This window comes from Melospiza melodia, chromosome 18 (genome assembly GCF_035770615.1).
Source record: "Melospiza melodia melodia isolate bMelMel2 chromosome 18, bMelMel2.pri, whole genome shotgun sequence".
NCBI lineage: Eukaryota > Metazoa > Chordata > Aves > Passeriformes > Passerellidae > Melospiza > Melospiza melodia.
The window spans coordinates 15,492,942-15,507,560 of NC_086211.1; the positions used below are offsets into that span (position 1 = coordinate 15,492,942).

At 58.3% G+C, this 14,619-nt stretch overlaps 1 protein-coding gene across 2 annotated transcripts in view; it reads right to left on the bottom strand.

Annotated features, from left to right (window-relative positions):
• ABCA3 (ATP binding cassette subfamily A member 3) overlaps positions 1 to 9,784 on the bottom strand; it is a 32,310-nt gene extending 22,526 nt beyond the window's left edge. Inside the window, exons 1-5 of one of the 2 annotated variants that reach the window (XM_063171326.1) lie at positions 9,730 to 9,784; positions 4,482 to 4,565; positions 1,484 to 1,748; positions 731 to 858; positions 24 to 189 (exon numbers count right to left, since the gene is read on the bottom strand). In XM_063171326.1, the coding sequence (XP_063027396.1) occupies positions 24 to 189; positions 731 to 858; positions 1,484 to 1,748; positions 4,482 to 4,535 (613 nt within the window). In that variant the 5' untranslated portion in view covers positions 4,536 to 4,565; positions 9,730 to 9,784. Of the gene's footprint in view, positions 1 to 23; positions 190 to 730; positions 859 to 1,483; positions 1,749 to 4,481; positions 4,566 to 4,866; positions 4,888 to 9,729 lie in introns of those variants that run through there. The other variant, XM_063171327.1, reaches the window with a different exon arrangement.
• Between the last annotated feature and the right edge of the window lie 4,835 nt (positions 9,785 to 14,619).

A 14,619-nucleotide genomic window follows, 5' to 3' on the forward strand; every position in this document is an offset into this window, starting at 1 on the left:
CCCAGGTCCTGGGCCGTGCTCACCTGGCGTGCCCCCGTCAGCAAACTTGGCCTCGCGGGGCCCGGGCAGCTGGAAGAGCGGGAAGAGGTAACTGGTGTGCCAGTCCCGGTCCAGGTTGGGGTTCAGCCCCGTCTGCTCGCTCCGCGGGGCGTTCCTGGGGCTGTACTTGAAGCGCAGCTCATACTCCACCTGCACGGAGGGTTGGAGCTGGGTGGGACAGGCCCGGGTGTCACCCGGCTGGGGGAGGCTGTCCCACCTTCCCTGGCTCACCTGGAGGGTGGCACAGGCCTGGGTGACACCTGGCTGGGGGATGCTGTCCCACATTCCCTGGCTCACCTGGAGGGTGGCACAGGCCTGGGTGACACCTGGCTGGGGGATGCTGTCCCACCTTCCCTGGCTCACCAATGGGTGGCACAGGCCCAGGTGACACCCGGCTGGGGGAGGCTGTCCCACTGTGCCCTGGCTCACCAATGGGTGGCACAGGCCCGGGTGTCACCCGGCTGGGGGAGGCTGTCCCACTGTGCCCTGGCTCACTGGAGGGTGGCACAGGCCCAGGTGACACCCGGCTGGGGGATGCTGTCCCACATTCCCTGGCTCACTGGAGGGTGGCACAGGCCCGGGTGTCACCCGGCTGGGGGAGGCTGTCCCACCTGCCCTGGCTCACCTGGAGGGTGGCACAGACCCGGGTGACACCCGGCTGGGGGAGGCTGTCCCACCTGCCCTGGCTCACCTGGAGGGGCAGCGGGGCCGAGCTGTGCGGGAAGCGGTGCCGGAACACGACGGCGGCCAGGACGCTGCCCGAGCGGTTGTCCAGCCTGACGTAGTCCTCAAAGTCCCGCTCCGAGGGGAAGCCCTGAGCTGTGGGGCAGAAACAGGAGATGCAGGGACAGGACACAGCAAGGCACCATGCACTGCTGCTCAGCCAGCGCCAGGAGCATCGCTGGGTCCAGGACAGGAGGGATGTGCCCTGACTGCTGACAGACACGGGGGAGTTACATAGGATACTGCCCTCTATCCTGGGCATGCAGACATTCCTCCTCCCTGAGAGCAGGAGTCAGCTTTCCCACAGAAAATTCTAACAGCTTGGAACACCAAGTGCTAAAATTTTCTGTGCCAAAAGATTTCCAAAAATACTCTTTCACAGGGAAATGCTGCCACCTTCTTTAACTGTTTTAGGGTGATATTTTTCAAGACGGAAACTGCAATAAAATGAGACCAAAAAGCAACCCCAAATCCTGTCATTTTACTGAAAAAAACCCAAAAACTATCAAACGGTAGCCTTGAAGTTCAGCAAAAAATGTTGTTCCAGGAGCACAAGGATTCAGAATCAGTCACAGAATGGTTTGGGCTGGAAGGGACATGAAAGACCATCCAGTTCCAAGACCCTGCCATGGGCAGGGACACCTGCCACTGGACTAGGCTGACCAGAGTAAAGACTCACAGCAATTTCTGGGGTGGAAGGAGCAGCCCCAGCCCCGCTCACCTCTGATGTTGATGGGCAGAGCTCTCTCCACCGCCTCGGCGATGCTCCGGACGGCGCTGCTGTTGGAGGGGACATAGGCCAGCTCCCAGGGGTTGCTGGCATGCTGGGAGGAGAAGAAGCTGGGCAGCTCATCCACAGACTGGCTGGGGTAGAGGGTGGCGTTGGGGTGGCTGACGGAGTGCACGCGGTGCCGCAGCGCGATCAGGATGGCGGCGAAGAGCAGCGGCAGGCACACCTCGATCAGCGTCACCAGGATCTGCCTCTTCTGCAGCCCAGGGAGACACAAACATGGCACAAGGATAGAAAACACACAGACATCCAGACAGCTACCATCAGTGTGTATCTATAGACAGATACCAATAGTACGCTCTCCCTCTCTCTCTCTCTCTCAAGAGATAAAAATGAAGATGCAAACACAGAAGGTAGATGAGACAGTCATGAGGTTCAGGGCATGAGAACACCAAGGAGCAGTAGCGTTCTTGCATTCCGCAAGGTTTCACAACCTGGGTTTTTCCAGAGGCCAGGAATGACACTGTGCTGGTTCCCACATCCTTCAGGGCTCTCCAGCCAAGGGATCCCCTACCCTAAGCACTGCTCCAGCTCAAAGCAGCCTCCACCAGAGCCTTCCTCACCATGCTGCTGTGCTGAATGACCCAGGCTTGTGCTTTGCTCCTTCCCTGTGCCCTGGGGCTCTGCTGTGCAGCAACACTGCTGGAACCAGTGCAACTTTTCCTGCTGGAGCTGAGTTGCTCCAGGCAGCTGGACATTGGATCTGCATCCCAGGATGGGGCCCAGCAGAGCCTCTGGCCACAGGACTACAGCATGCCAAGCACACCCATGGGCATACCCAAGCCACTCCTGCACTACACACAGTGGCTCTTTTATTTTATTTTCTTTTCTTTTTCTTTTAATTGAGATTCAAGCAACTGGAGAATGAACTCCAGCGCTGCACTCTGGACCTTCGTGCATCAATTCCCCCAGGGCTATCTCTCCTGCACAATGCCTCCTAGCCAGTGACAGCCCCCACCAACACTGGTCCATTAGCATCCAACCCAGGTCAATTAGCATTTCATACTGGTGTCCCAGGGGAACTGTGGCCATCTTGTGGGAAGTGTCCCTACCCATGGCAGGGCAGTGGGATGGATGGTCCCTTCCAATCCAAACCATTCTGGGATTCTGTGGTTTCCTCCTGCAAACGGAGCTGCCTTCACCCCAGGCCAGGCTCAAGAGCAGCACAGCACACTCAGCCTCTGCAGGGACAGCTCAAAGGTGTCCCTGCCCACAGGGGTTCATGGCTGCTCAGAGCATGTGCCTGCACCAGCAGCATTAACCTTTTCTGAGGCCTCTGGCTCATTTGGGCTTCACAAGACACGGGGATTTTGCACCCTCCCCCTTTGCCAGGCTGGAAAGAGGAGCTCCAAGAGCTTAAGTGTCACAACTTTGCTGTCTCAGCAACAGGATTTTATGCAGCAGCTGGTGGGCAGGCTCAGGTGGGCAGAGTCTCCAGTGGGGCAGGTAGGGAGCCCTGAATGCAGCCTGGGAAGGGAGACAGGCCTGCAGGAGCCAGGGTGAACAGGATCTTGGACAGTTTGTGAGGAAATGATAAGGGGACTACCATTACCCTGGCTCTCAGCACCCACTGTCAAAGCCCAAAACACCTCTTGGGGATTCCCCTGGCAGGAAGAGTCTACTCCAGCCACAGCCAGCCCCAGCAGCACAGGCAGGAAGCAGAAGTTTCAGGCAGGCAGAGAAAAAGGAGCTTTCCCAAAGCCACGCTCATAAAAGCAAACGCTGCAGATGTCTGATGGGTTTATAATGCAGCCCTGGCAGCCCAGCTGCCTCCCACTGATTTACTATGGCACTAAACCTCTCCCTGTCTCCTGGGCTGCCTTCAGAACAGCTCTGCCTCCCTGAACTTGCAGGCTCACACACCAGCTCTGCAGCAGAAGTCGTTCAAGTCTCTATTCCAGAGGTGCCAGGGATACTCATCCATAATCACCACAAGCAGCTCTGGAGAGCCACTGTCCTCTCAGCGGGCTGGGGGTGATTTGGGAGCTCTGTTTCTTTATCAGGAACAGGACTTTTAGCTGCACCCTGGCACAGCAGACCTGAGTCAGCTTGTGGCCTTGGAAAACACACTGAGATGTATCCCCACCCTGGAGCACACCCAGAAAACAACAATTTTCTCCTGCAGAGGGGATGGGGGATGCTCCTGGCTGCAAATCAGCCCTGCTGCCAGTCCCTTTTGTCCCCTCCAAGGCCAGTTCCCTGTTCTGTGCTGCCAGAAGGCCGAGTGCAGCCAGCACTTCCCTCTTCCTTTGGGTTATTTTTACAGCAACGCTGTGCCGAGCTGCAGACGGGTAACTGACAGTGTAAAGCCAGGCTGCAGCCATCCCTGCTCCCTCCTCTTCCTCCACACTCTGCCAGGGCTGGCTCTGGGTCCCAATGGAGCCACAGAATCCACCCAGGAACACCTAAAGGGGCTGTGACCTGGGCCAGCAGCAGGCAGGACCCTGCGGTCCCCAAACCCCTCAGTGCCACCCAGCTGCCATGGTGGGAGGTGGCTGGCAGGGGGTGCCAGTGGTTTAATATTTTTAAGACCCCTAAAAGCTGCTCCTGAGAGTGGTAGAAAGCAATGGAGAAGAAGAACCCCAGGGCTCCAGTGGGTTTTGGAGGCACCAGGACTTCCAGAGGAGGTTGTGCAATGAGACAGCTCAGAAAACCCCACTGTCACAGGATGGGCGTGGGTTACCCAGTCCCAGGAGAAGGGAGGGCAGGCTGGGGAGCCAGGGACAGGGAAACTGAGGACAGAGCACAGCCCCTAAGGTCACACAGCCCAGCACAGAAGACACCACGTGCACAAATAACCCAGTTCTCCTCCTAAAGATGCCCTGTGTCCACAGGGGAGGTTTCCTGACGAAGCCAGAGGCTGGGCAAGCTCTGATGTGCCCCCATTTAGCGGTGCCAGAAGCAGCCCCCGGGTGCAGTGCCAGCCTACCTGCAGGATGTAGTTCTTCCAGAGCAGCAGCCTGAACTGCCTGAGCAGAACCATCCTCCCATCAGAAGGGCCCAGCGCAGGACCCTGGAGGAGAGAGAGGAGAGAGCTGTGAGTGCCAGCTGCTGCTGGAGCTGGGCACAGGAGGGCACATCCCACACCCCACACAGCCCAGGGCACAGGAGGGCACATCCCACACCCCACACAGCCCAGGGCACAGGAGGGCACATCCCACACCCCACACAGCCCAGGGCAGCTCTGCTCCCAGCCTGGAGCCACAGCAGACAGCTTCACCCCAAAAAGAACCATTGTGCTTGCTCTCCTAAGAGAAAGTGCCCCTGGTTTCTGGCACGGCTGTTCCCAGAGATGGAAGCTGCTGTTTCAGTACCCAGCCCTGGGTCCTTCCCAGCAGCTTTCCTCAAGCTGCAGGAGCACAGGGTTACAGAACCACAAACACCAGCCCCCGGAAGGCTGTCCAACTCTTGGCAGCCTATTATTTTGGGATGGGTGGAGATTGCGGGCTGTGCCTCCACCCCCTGCCGTGTGAAGAGTCGGTTCCGCACACCGGGTGCTTTCCCAGCAGAAACTCTGCTGGGAGAGGCGAGGATGAGGAAAGGGCAGGGAAGCACAGGGGAAGGTCGGTGCTCGAGAATGATCCCCGCTGCCTCCTCCCCCTCCCGGGAAGCGTCCGCCGTCCCTTCCAGTTGTTTGTGTCTCCATTTGCAGCGGCATTTCCTGACGGAGCTCTGCTATCCCACCAGGACACCGGCTGGGATTTCGGGCTTGCAGAGCAGCACGGAGGAGGACGGGGCAGCCCTGGCACCAGCAGAGGCTCCTGCCCGCACTGCCGGACTCGGGGCAGCCCCCACGGAGCAGTGCCAGCCTCTGAGCATGGCAAACGCTGACAGGATCACAGCGGGCAGCTGTGGGGTCAGCTCTGAGCTGTGCTCCAAAGCCTGGCAGCACTGGAAGGGCCACAGGGACACAGGGGGGGCACAGAACCCACGAGCAATGCCCTGGCAGGCGCCCCACAGCACAGCACATTCTCCAGCCCTGGTTGGGATGGTAGCAGCTCCCCGGGTGCAGCTGGCACCCAGCAAGCTGAGCAGGGGTTTCAGGGTGCCCCAGTGAGGGGATGGAGGTTGCTGACCCACCCTGCCAACCTCGGCTCCCGGGCTGGTGAGCACACACAGCGAGCACAGCTCCGGTGGCAACAGAGCTGCAGCAACCTGAGACACACAGGGCACAGCAACAACACCCACCTGCCTCTCCTGCCCTCTGCCACCAGCTCCTTCAGCGCTCCAGGAGCCTTCTCCAGCCTTGGCACACCTTCCAGCCCCACCTCTGAACCCAGGAGCCTTCTCCTGCCCTGGCACACACCTTCCAGCCCCAACCCTAAACCAGGAGCCTTCTCCAGCCTTGGCACACCTTCCAGCCCCAACCCTAAACCAGGAGCCTTCTCCAGCCTTGGCACACCTTCCAGCCCCAACCCTAAACCAGGAGCCTTCTCCTGCCCTGGCACACACCTTCCAGCCCCAACCCTAAACCAGGAGCCTTCTCCAGCCTTGGCACACCTTCCAGCCCCAGCTCTGAACCAGGAGCCTTCTGCCCTGGCACACACCTTCCAGCCCCAGCTCTGAACCAGGAGCCTTCTCCTGCCCTGGCACACACCCTCCCAGGCTCAACCCTAAACCAAGAGCCTTCTCCTGTCTTTGCAAGCACCTTCCCAGCCCCAAAGCTAAACTCAGATGTGTTCTCAGAGCACAAAAACCCCACCAGCTCTTTGCCACTCCATGCACAGAAGACAGATTCCCACAACAGCAGGGACATCTGTGTTCAAGGATCTTTCTCTAGGCAGGAAAAAGCAGAAATCTTATGCTTCAGCCCCAAAAAGTCCACCAGAACCCCACCCAGAGCAAGCAGGAAAGGAATAGCAATGGGGACTTGGTAAAGGCACCTTCAGGTGCCTCCCGAGGTGCCTTGTCTCCAGCTGGCCTCTGGTCCATGTGTGGCCAGGCAGAACATCCACGCTGTGCCCCAGGATCCCTTAGCAGCTCCCCAGGTCCCCACACCCACACAGCAGCATCTGAAGTGCCCCAAATAAGCCCCCCCAGCCCCAAGCAGAAACCTTTGTTCTGCACCCCCTTGAAGGAGTCCAGAGCAAACCAAGGGAATCCAAGCTGTGGCTCACTTGAAAGGACGAGTGCTGCAGGTGAGGCAGGAGCAGCTGCTGATCCCAAACCCTGCTGGCCCCGCCGCACCCTCCAACTGAAGCTGCCCCCCCGGCCGCCCCACGGGCCTCACAGCTGCTGCTGGGAAAATGTCAAGCAGCTCTTGGGTAACACAAACACTATACAAAGACTGAAAATTGCATTATTGCCAATAAATATTTTCCAAGTTTTTAAGTGTTCCAAGAAAACCCTTTCTGGACCTTTCGCTTGCTGGAGATGAGAGCAGGAAGAAGCAAACTTACAAAAGTTCTTGCTGGATTTGAGAGCAAAAATGGTTTTCCAGGCTCTAGTATCCGAAGCACAAATTTTTTTTGCAACCCAAGAGAGAAAACCTGTTTTGGGAGGTGCTGCCTGGATCAGGCCTGAGATGACCATGATGAGAGGACAGAACAGGGCCTGGGTCCATGTCTGGGCCCATCTTTGGCAGTAAGGGAGGGCTGAGTGCCACAGGTGGATGATGACCTCGGTGCCTTGCTGGGCAGCACATTGGGCTGTGCCAGCCAGAGATGCTCCCACCTGACCTCAAGCACTACAAGATAAGACTGAATTTCCCACCAAAAGGCAGGGCAAAAGATCTGGGAAGCAAGAGAGGTGACCACCACCAGCTTCAGGGAGAGCAACCCAGTTCCTCTCCCTGCTGAGGAGTTCCTCCCTTCCTCCTCCCTGGAGGAAGTGTCTCCTGAATACATGAGTGTGGACACACCCTCACCATCCTCAGGGAGGTCAGTGAGGAAGGAGACACTCCTGCCTGCCCACAGCCTGCATGAGGGGATAGGAGACTGCTCCTCACCACCTGGTCCCCACCAGCCCCTGCCGCAGTACCAGGCTGTGCCGGGTAACGTGGTGGCACCAGCTGCCAGCCTGAACCAGAGCTGTTCTGCCAGTGGATTTAGATGAGGACAGGCTGAGCACTGGCAGGGATCAAGGCCACAGCATCCCACCTCCTGACCCACTTCCACCCCGCCTCGCCGGGGAGGAGGCTGTGCCCGGCCACCGCCTCAGCGGAAAGGGCCGAGCAAAGGCCACGTGCTCCCGGGAGCCTGCAGTTATTTTAGAGCACACACCGCAGTTCTGCTCTTCTGATGTCCCGTTCCCATAGAAACCAGCCCTGCAAACGGCAGACGTTGCCTTTTTTAATATAAACCCGGTGTTTCTTCCTGCTGGTTGACAGAGACACCGTGTCACCCCTACAAGATGAGCTGCCAGGCGCCCGCACCTCTGCAGCTGTGCCCGGGGCGGTGGCATCACACACCTGGCGAGGGCTGTCAGTGCCTGGCAACTTTCCACACTGACACTGGAGCAGGAAACTCCTCTCTGCTCCCCACAGTGTCTGTGTTGGAAATTATTCAGCCATAGCAGGGCAAGGACTTTTTATGGCCACTGTTTACAGGAAGAGCGAGTGATTTCCGAGGTGGGTGCATCTAGAAAGTCCCAGGTCCTGCAAAGAGCAACCAGGGCCAGCAGCCACCAGACCAGCCACGAGTGTTCAGTAACACATAGCTCTCATTGCTGGGCTGTTTTCACCTTCTCAGTGTTCACAGAGATCTGGGAGTCACAGCAGAGCAACACCATAAAAACCTCACCTTGCTTGTGCAAACAGTAATAAAACTTTCTAAGAGGCTGTAAGGCTGGTGGGGTGGTGGGTGCAGCAGGGACCAGTGACCTCACAGCCAAATCCAACCCAGCTGGGTTTGTAGAGACCCAACACCAAGTGTCCAACAGATACGTGAGTGTGGGTTGGACCCAGACAGGAACTTCAGGCCTTGAGATAAAAAAGAAAGCTGGGGCTAGATCCTGTTTGCAGAATGTGGGATTGGATTGTGCCCAGCTGCTGCCCTGCAATGGGAGTGGGTCGGTGGGCATAGGGAGCCTGATGGGCTCTATGGTTGCGTCTGTAACTGCCTTTGTGCTGGGGCAGCAGCAGAAGAGAGGGGACAAAACTGCTGCAAGAGCTCGTCATCCCCTTTGCCTTAAAAACAGCATCACTGGTTTGCCCAGTGAGTTTGCAGTTGCTCATAAAAAGACAAACTCTGCAAACTCACTGGCCTCATGAATTTAGCAAGAACAAGGGCTGGAGGCCAACACACAGGTTTCTCATGGACCCTTGTACAGCCCTGCTCCTGCCCTGCAGTTCTCAGTGCCTGGGCAGGACAGGCCACCTGGGCAGCTGTGAGCAGAGGATAGCGAGATCCCTTCTGCTTCTACTTGGTTTTGAACATTTCCAGGGATGGGGACTCCACCACACTCCTGGGCAGCCTGTTCCAGTGCCTGACCACCCTTTCCGTGAAGAAATTTTCCCAATATCCAACCTAAACTTGCCGTGGCACAACCTGAAGCCGTTCTCTCTTGTTCCATCACTTGTTCCCATGGAGCAGAGTCTGATCCCCACCTGGCTGCACCCTCCCATCAGGGAGTGGTGGACTGAGAAGGTCCCTCCTGGACCTCCTTTTCTTCAGGCTGAGCCCCTCCAGCTGCTCCCCAATAGACTTGTGCTCCAGACCCTTCCCCAGCTCCGTTCCCTTCCCCCGACAGGCTCCAGCCCATCAAGGTCTACCTTGGCATGAGAGACTCTCTCACACCGAGCCAAGGCCTGGGGCGCAGAGTGGGCAGTGCCCCCCCGGTGCCCGTAGCGCCGTGTCCGTTCCCGGCTGGGAGGGGCGGCCCGAGCTCCCCCGGGATGCCGGCGGGTCCGAGCCAGGCGCATCCCCCGAGCGCGGCGCCGCCTCCATCCGCCGCAGCCCACGGGGGACGCGACCCTTGCGGGCCCGCGCAGGAGCCACCGCCGGCACGGAGCCCGAGCCGCGCCGGAGCGCGGAGGCGGCAGCGGGAGGAGCCGGCCAAGGGCCCCGGAGCTGCCGCAGCTCCGGGCGGGGCCACCGAGCGGACAAGAGGCCGCGGCCCCACGCATCCCCCGTCCGGCCCGACACCCCCGCTACTGCCACCATCACCCCCTGATGCTCATCGCCCCCCAGCGCCCACCACCCCCGGTGCCGGCACCCATCGCCCCCCCGCTCACTCACCGGGCCGGGCGGCTCCGGCTGCGGCTCCGGCTCCGGCTCCGTGCGGCCCCGCCCGCGCCCGCCGCGGGACCGCGGCACCGCGCACGCGCCGGGGGCGGGACCCGAGCGGGGCGGGACCGTGGGAGGGTGAGGAACAGAGTGTGTGTGTGTGTGTGTGTGTGTGTGTGTGTGTGTGTGTGTGTGTGTGTGTGTGTGTGTGTGTGTGTGTGTGTGTGTGTGTGTGTGTGTGTGTGTGTGTGAGTCATACACACGTCTTAGTGCACACATGTGTGCCACTGTTCACTGTTTGCGGTATTTACGTGTCTGCCCGTGTGTCCGTGCCCGTGTGTGTCATCCTGTGTGTGCATGGCACTTGTGTAGTACTCTGAACCTGTCTGTGAGGTGTGTGTGTGTGCACACATCCCTCTGGGTGTGAACTCTCAGTGTGTGCCCGCACCCCGCTGGGCAGTACATGCACCAGTGTGTGTGTGCACAGGGCATTGTGCACCTGTGTGTGCTCCAGGCATTGCCCGTGTGCCAGCTGGCTGTGGCTGTGTGTGCACCCATGCCAGTGTGAGTGCACACCTGGGCGTTCCACAGCTGTGTGCACGTGCACTGGGCATTGCACGTGTGCCAGGTGTGGGACACAACACAAATTCACATGTGCCCACTTAGACACCCGAGTGTGTGCAAGCGGCCATGTGTGCAGGGCTGTGTCTGTGTAGAGGCTGTGTGTGTGTAGGGGCTGTGTGTATAGCGGCTGTGTGTGTAGGGCTGTGTGTGTGTGTAGGGCTGTGTGTGTGTGTAGGGCTGTGTGTGTGTAGGGGCTCTGTGTGTGTGTAGGGACTGTGTGTGTAGGGCTCTGTGTGTGTGTAGGGGCTCTGTGTGTGTAGGGCTCTGTGTGTGTGTAGGGCTCTGTGTGTGTAGGGCCGTGTGTGTGTAGAGGCTGTGTGTGTGTAGGGCTCTGTGTGTGTAGGGCCGTGTGTGTGTAGGGGCTGTGTGTGTAGGGGCTGTGTGTCTGTGTAGGGGCTGTGTGTGTAGGGCTCTGTGTGTGTGTAGGGCTCTGTGTGTGTGTAGAGGCTGTGTGTGTGTAGGGCTCTGTGTGTGTGTAGGGGCTGTGTGTGTAGGGCTCTGTGTGTGTGTAGGGCCGTGTGTGTAGGGGCTGTGTGTGTAGGGGCTGTGTGTGTAGGGCTCTGTTAGTGTGTGTGTAGGGCTCTGTGTGTGTGTAGGGCTCTGTGTGTGTGTAGGGCTCTGTGTGTGTAGAGGCTGTGTGTGTGTATAGGGGCTGTGTGCGTGTAGGGCTCTGTGTGTGTGTAGGGACTGTGTGTGTGTGTAGAGCTCTGTGTGTGTGTAGGGGCTGTGTGTGTAGGGGCTGTGTGTGTAGGGCTCTGTGTGTGTGTAGGGCTCTGTGTGTGTGTAGGGACTGTGTGTGTAGGGCTCTGTTAGTGTGTAGGGGCTGTGTGTGTGTAGGGACTGTGTGTGTGTGTAGAGCTCTGTGTGTGTGTAGGGGCTGTGTGTGTGTAGGGGCTGTGTGTGTGTGTAGGGGCTGTGTGTGTGTAGGGGCTGTGTGTGTGTAGGGCTCTGTGTGTGTGTAGGGACTGTGTGTGTGTGTAGGGGCTCTGTGTGTGTGTAGGGCTCTGTGTGTGTGTAGGGGCTGTGTGTGTAGGGCTCTGTGTGTGTGTAGAGCTCTGTGTGTGTGTAGGGCTCTGTGTGTGTGTAGGGCTCTGTGTGTGTGTAGAGCTCTGTGTGTGTGTAGGGCTCTGTGTGTGTGTAGGGGCTGTGTGTGTAGGGCTCTGTGTGTGTGTAGGGCCGTGTGTGTGCAGGGGCCCGCACGTGTCCGTGACAGGAGCTCACGCACTCTGGGGGGCAGTGGCTGTGAGCAGCTATGGTGGTTCCGGGTGCGGGGTCAGTCCATCCCTGCATGGGCATGGTCAGTCTGCCGTGTCCGTCTGTCCGCCCACGCCGCTCCCGAGCAGCAGCACTCCACACGGGCCCTGCCCTGGTGCCCCGGTTTGTGGAAGCATTCCCAGCTCCGTGCGTGGGAATGCGGCACTGCCGGGCCACTCCAGGGGGCAGGCGGAGCGCTCCCGATAAGGATCAAAGTGCCGGCGCTGGAGTGTGCTCACAGTGAATGGATGCCCTGCCCGTCCTGCCCACTGCCTGCCAAGCTGGCAGGAGAAGGTGCTGCTGGTGCTGAGAGCACCAAAGTGGAGAAAGTTTGCACAGTGTGGGCAGAGGGAGGAGGAAGAGAAGGGTGAGGAAAGGGGACTGCGCTGGGGACAAGGACAGCCATGGCTTGAGGCAGCTCTACTGAACATGGGACATAAGGGTAGCTTGGGTGCTGTGACTGCCGGGGGGTTTGGGGGTGCCCCAGTGAACCCAATCTGCCCCAGGCTATGACAGGCAGGAAGCAGAGCAGCCCCCAGCCACTGCCTTTTTCCACATGATAAAGAGAAGAAATTCAGACATCAGAACAGGCTGCTGAAAGAAGTGTGGAGTCCCTGGAAATGTTCAAAAATCATGTAGATGTGGCACTTGGGGACATGTTTTAGTGGTGGCCTTGGCAGTGCTGGAGAAAGAGGTGGACTTGAGCTTAGAGGGCTTTTTCAACCTAAATGATTCTGTAATTCTATGATTCTATATTTTTGGGGGGCTCCATGTAGCTGAATGCCACAGTGATGGCTTTGAGTACAACTGCTTTGGAAACCTGTGTTCCTCTCTGATCTTGGGGATTTGTAGCCACTTTCCGGACCCTGGCTAGTCCTTGGGAGAGGAGGAAATGAACTGAGAACCAGGGCAAGGGTGAAGGTGTCTGGGTACGGGAACAGGAATCAGCAGCATTGGTGTTAAGATGAGGCCAAACAGAGAGTGGCACTTGTGACTGCACTGCCAGGACCCCCTGAGCTGGGAGACCCCACTCTCCACCATGGTGCCTTTGTTCCTGGCCATGGCCAAAGCTGAATTTTGGCTCCCCAGGGCACCTGGAGCATGTCCCAGCCATGGGTCTGGTCCCAGATGGGGTGCTTGCAGTTGAAGTTCTGACTGTCTGGCCCTGTCTGTGCCCTGGGAGAGACCTGGAGCCAGTGCCCATCTTCAGAGCTGCAGCTGGGAGCCCTGTTCCTGCCCTCCCCCAGCTGGTTCCACAGACACCAGAGGAACTGAAGCTGTCTCCATGGGTGACTGAGCAGCCACCAGACCACAGCAAAGCTTCCCTGCTCACACTCACGTCCTCAGCAGCACACAGCAAAGCTCATTACAGTGCTCAGATGTGGAAGGAGCTGCCTGGCTCAGAGTTGTTATCCCTCAGCAGAGCCACACCACTGTTTTGAGATGATGCAGGCTGGCCAGGCGTGGGGATGGCACGTGCCTTCCCTCCAAGCATGGCCTGGCCGAGGGCTCGTCCTCTCCCTGTTTGCTTTCCCCCATCATGTGTCACCCTTGTGCATGGCATCCTGCTGTGGCCACTTTGGTAATGGTGTGGTCTTGCCCAGCATCTTTGTCATCATGAGGCCACTGGCCCTGTCTCAGGTGAGGCCAGCAGCCAGCTGAGTAGTCACAGGTAACTGTGGGCCTGGAGAGGATCTGGGACAGTCACTGCCTGCGGTGACATGCTGGAGCCTCACGCCAGCCCGGGCTGAGCCACCTGTCCACACCCCTGCTCAAGCCTGGGTTTGATCCTCACCAATTACAGCTGCCTCAGTTCTCCCTGTGACCTTCCCTGTTGCCTCATGCAGTGCCTCTCACTGCCTGCCTTTGAAGGAAGCTGAGCCATTAGATCAAAACAAGAATCTTGCCAAAGAGAGTATTTACAGGCTCCTCATGGCGCCTAGAACAGAAGACAGGAGATGTTGCAATGAGGTGTAGTGGCATTGCAGTGACTCAGCTCACACCCAAGGCTGGGAGTGTGCAGGAGACTCAGCAGGAACATGGGAGAAACCCAGAAAAAGGCAGGATCAGGCAGAGAGGAGGCAGCAGGGACAGCAGGGATTAGGCAGTGGGGAAGCACTTGTCTGGGGGATGTCCCTGTCTGACCTCTCACATGAACCCCTGGAAGGAAGAACCACCCCCTGTGCCAAACTTGTCAGCCCTGCTGCTGGCACCTGTGTCCCTGAGGTCATGGCTCAAGCTGTTCTCCACCACCTTTCCTTGTTGGCTGTTATCACCCCCATCTCCCATGGTGTTATTCCCAAGGGGCAGCCACAGGGGCCATCCTGTCAGCAGCAGTGGGGACATCCATCCTGCTGTTTCAGACCAGCTGGGTTCAGAAAACCCCAGCCCTGCTCACCTCACACATGTTTTCAGGGTTTAATCTGTGTTAAAGGTGCTGGCTGGCTCATGAAACCATCTTATCTCTGTCCATCAAGGACATCAAGGACCTTGCCTTCTCTGTCCAAACAACACCCAAAATGCAGGACAGGTAGGGGGGAGGATGTGTGCCAGTGAGTCCCCAGGGCAGCCATGCCAGGGTGGGCCTGGCACAGGGTGCTCTGCCCCTCATCTCTCAGCCAGTAGCCAAATGAGATGTTGGGAAGAAGAACTTGCTTAAGTAATTCCTCTTTCAGTTTCTCTGCTATCCCCATGACCCTGCCACCCTGGGCAGTATCCAGGCAAGAGATTCACTACCACTGTCCTTGTGTGACCCCATCTGCATTGCTCCTTGCTCTCCATCCCAGCCTCCTGCTGCTCCCTGTGAGGGAGGAAGGAGTGTGAGCAGGACACACACCCCATGATGCCCAGTGGCAGCTTCCTCCAGGGCAGCTGGTGGCTCAGGACATGCAGCAAGGGCTTCCCTGGACACATCCCACGAGTTGTGGTGCAGGCACACACACACTGACTTCTGTTGAGAGCATTTTCCATCTTGTCCTCATTTCTTCCCATCCTTAACTTTGCTGTACTGCTGCATGGTGCAGC